We start from the raw sequence: 3,428 nt of genomic DNA on the forward strand, positions 1-3,428 counted from the left end.
GTTCAAAGTTGGGCTTTTCCTTGTCTACTGCAGGTTCAGAATCACCACTATCTGTACCGCCGAACTCTTGCACCTCGTTACCACTGCCACTCTGAGCCTCCTCCTGTCCGAGGCGATTCTCCCGCCGCCGTTCATTATGCCGTTCCCTATCAGCCTGCTGTTGCTGTTGTAGGTGGGCATCCCGTTCTCTCGCCCTATGTCTGTCTTGTTCTCGGTCTCGGTCTCTTTGCCGTGGCCGCTCTCCATCCCTTTTCATCCTGCGATCGTTTGAATCATCCCTTCTCTCACGATGCCGATGACTTTCGGTTCCTCTTTGATCAACTTGCTCCTGTAATGAAAACAAAATCTTGTTAGTTAAAACTTCCACTTAGTATGTCTTTTTAGTTCAACAATACTTATTATTACTAAAAGCAATTATAAGACTTTTACATCTTATAAAACTTTATATATTCTTAAAACATTCATATTTATACATACCTGAATAATAATATATAACATTTAAAATAGTTATTAATAATAATTGTAAATAGACCTGTAATGTAACTGTGAATAATATTTAATGTAAACATTTATTTGCATTATTTATTAAAACTACAAAGCAAGCCTACATAACTGCGCCTATGTGGAGACATGCGTACAATAACTAGTATTTTAACTTATATGTTCTACTAAATAAAAATAATATACTAAATATGAATCATGTTATATGATCTTGTAAGCTTAAGACAAGTTTATATTTGATCAAATTTCTCCTGTAACAAACGTTTGGGATCAGTAATTTTTTTTTTTTTCTCAATTTCTTTCTTATGCTTGTCAAAGTTCCATTTATTTGACAAAAAATACAAAAAAAGTAATATTATGAAATATTATTGTAATTTAAAATAACAGTTATCTATTTTAATATACTAAATTATAAAATATAATGTATTTCTGTGATGTAAAGCTGAATTGTCAGTTTTCAGTGTCACACAGTCTCTCAGTAATCATTTTAATATGCTGATTTATTATCAATGTTGGAAACAGTTTTGCTGCTTAATATTTTTTGGAACCTGTGATACTTTTTTTCAGGATTCTTTGAAGAATAAGAAGTTAAAAAGAACAGCGTTTAATCAAAATAGAAATCATAAGTCTTTACTGTCACTTTTTTGCTTTCACATTCTTGCTGAAAAAAGTATTCATTTCTTTCAAAAAAGGGAAAATAAAAATGTACTGACCCCAAACTTTTGAAAGGTAGTGTATATTGTTAGAATATATTTCTATTTTGAATAAATGCTGTTCTTGTTAACATTTTATTTATCAAAGAATCCTGAAAAAAAGTATCACAGGTTTAAAAAAAAAGCACTGATAATAAATCGGCATATTAGAATGATTTCTAAAGAATCATGTGACACTAAGGGCTGCAGTAATGACGCTGAAAAATTTAGCTTTGCATCACAAAAATAAATTACATTTCAAAGTATATTAAAATAGAAAACCACCATTTTAAATTGCAATAATATTTCACAATATTACTATTTTTTCTGTATTTTTAACCAAATAAACACAGCCTTGATGAGCAGAAAAGGCTCTAAGAATCTTATTGATCGCAAACTTTTGAACAGCAGTGTATACATTTCATGTTGTAATGTAACCAGACATAACATATTTTGTAAACAACAATGAAACAGTAAAAATTATTTTATTTTACAATACCTATTAAAATAACATAGTCTAGTCTGCTATTCAAGGGTTAAATCATGTTCTAATACATTTTCCCCCCATGAAGACCATGAAGTTTTTGTGACAAAGCCCTCTTTTCTTTCCTCATCTTTCTTGTCAGTTTATGACATTGCCTAACTTGTTAGCTTAAACTTACATAGTCAAACCAAAAATTATTCAGACACCAGATATATTTTTTAAATATATTTTTACTAGTGGGTGCAGGACACTATATTTCATTTATGTAAGTGAGGAAAGCAAAACAAAGTAAACGGTGACATACTATACCAAAAAAATCCATCACACAGTGGACTACCAGTAAAATTTATAAAAAATTGTGACCAAAATGTTTTGTTACATAGATTTGTATCAAAGTTTTCTTTATTATCAAAATTAACTTGTTCTGACACAGTTTAACTCGAGTTCCTTTCATATGTTATTGCCATTTTCTACACTAATTGATGGTGTCTGACAAAAATTTGGTTTGACTGCAATTAATTTGTGATTATCAAGATGAGTTTTGACACAGTTTTACTAATATATATATATATATATATATAGAGCGAATAAACTGTGATAACGTGAGAAATGTTGAAGGTGTCTATGTTTGGTTTGACTGCATGTACCAATGTAACTCACCCGCTTTATCCTGAAGTCAGAGCTGCGTTGCGGGCTTCTACTTGTCCGGGGCCGAGGTGACCTCTCTTGTTGTCTGCCCGATGGACGATCTCTCCTCGCTGGCGATCTGTCCTTTCTTCTGACAGGTGATCTACAAATAAAAGTTTACAAATCATCTTGTATGAAACTACAACTGACTACAAATAGCGACTTGTTGATCATTCACACACACTACAAAATTTTAACGAAATGTCCAGATTAAAAAATAGCAGCAATCTCTTTATTCGACTGAGCTGTCATGAAGATAAACAGGCTGTGAGGTATGAGACGCATACCTGCTGTCTCGTCGTCTCGGTGGAGGGCTGTTGCTGCCTCGGCTAGAGCCTGAACTGGATCGGCGAACCCGCGGAGGCCGCGCGGGACTCACTTTTTCTTGTTTAATTTTTGTCTTTACATCCCGGACAGGAGATTCTCTGTGTCGTCTCCTGTTATCCATTATGAAATAAGATCGCCTATTAGCTTCGTAAAAAGTAAGAGTCGTTCATACCAAAAGGGAGCTTGAAAAACAGATTCAAACCGCATTTACGAAACTTCCATGACCATTTCCGGTTCGAAGCTCGTACGCTGAAGAAACGTGTCCCTCCTTCGTTGAAAAGCAATTTAGTTCCGTTTTCTTCAGTGTACAATTTTGTAATAGTTTATAGATAAATGAAACAAGATACACTGCAGTCGAAAGCTTTTAACAAAAAGATTTTTTTCTGCTCACCAAGCCTGCATTTATTTGATCCAAAGTACAGCTTATATAGCATCATTACTCCAGTCACATGATGCTTCAGAAATCATTCCAATATTCTGATTTGCTGCTCAGAAATGTATTATTATTATTATGTTGAAAACAGCGGAGTAGATTTTTTTCCTTGCTAAATAAAAGTATTAATTTCTATCATTTCTTTTATAGAATTTATTTTATTACACTGACTCCAAGCTTTTGAATGTTATAGTGTATAATGTTGCAAAACCCTTTTATTTCAGATAAATGCTGATCTTTGAATCTTTCTATTAATCAAAGAATCCTGAAAAAATGTACTCAACTGTTTTAAATATTGATAATA

At 32.8% G+C, this 3,428-nt stretch overlaps 1 protein-coding gene across 1 annotated transcript; it reads right to left on the reverse strand.

The window, feature by feature from the left end:
• Nucleotide 1: 1 nt before the first annotated feature.
• Nucleotides 2-2,917, reverse strand: snip1 (Smad nuclear interacting protein; the record flags this gene model as incomplete). Its single annotated transcript, XM_073847768.1, has 3 exons — nucleotides 2,652-2,917; nucleotides 2,338-2,467; nucleotides 2-328 (listed from the first exon to the last, which is right to left on the reverse strand). Coding segments are annotated over exons 1-3 (618 nt in total), but the record flags the coding sequence as incomplete, so codon positions are not given.
• Between the last annotated feature and the right edge of the window lie 511 nt (nucleotides 2,918-3,428).

This window comes from Garra rufa, chromosome 9 (genome assembly GCF_049309525.1).
Source record: "Garra rufa chromosome 9, GarRuf1.0, whole genome shotgun sequence".
Classification (NCBI taxonomy): Eukaryota; Metazoa; Chordata; class Actinopteri; order Cypriniformes; family Cyprinidae; genus Garra; species Garra rufa.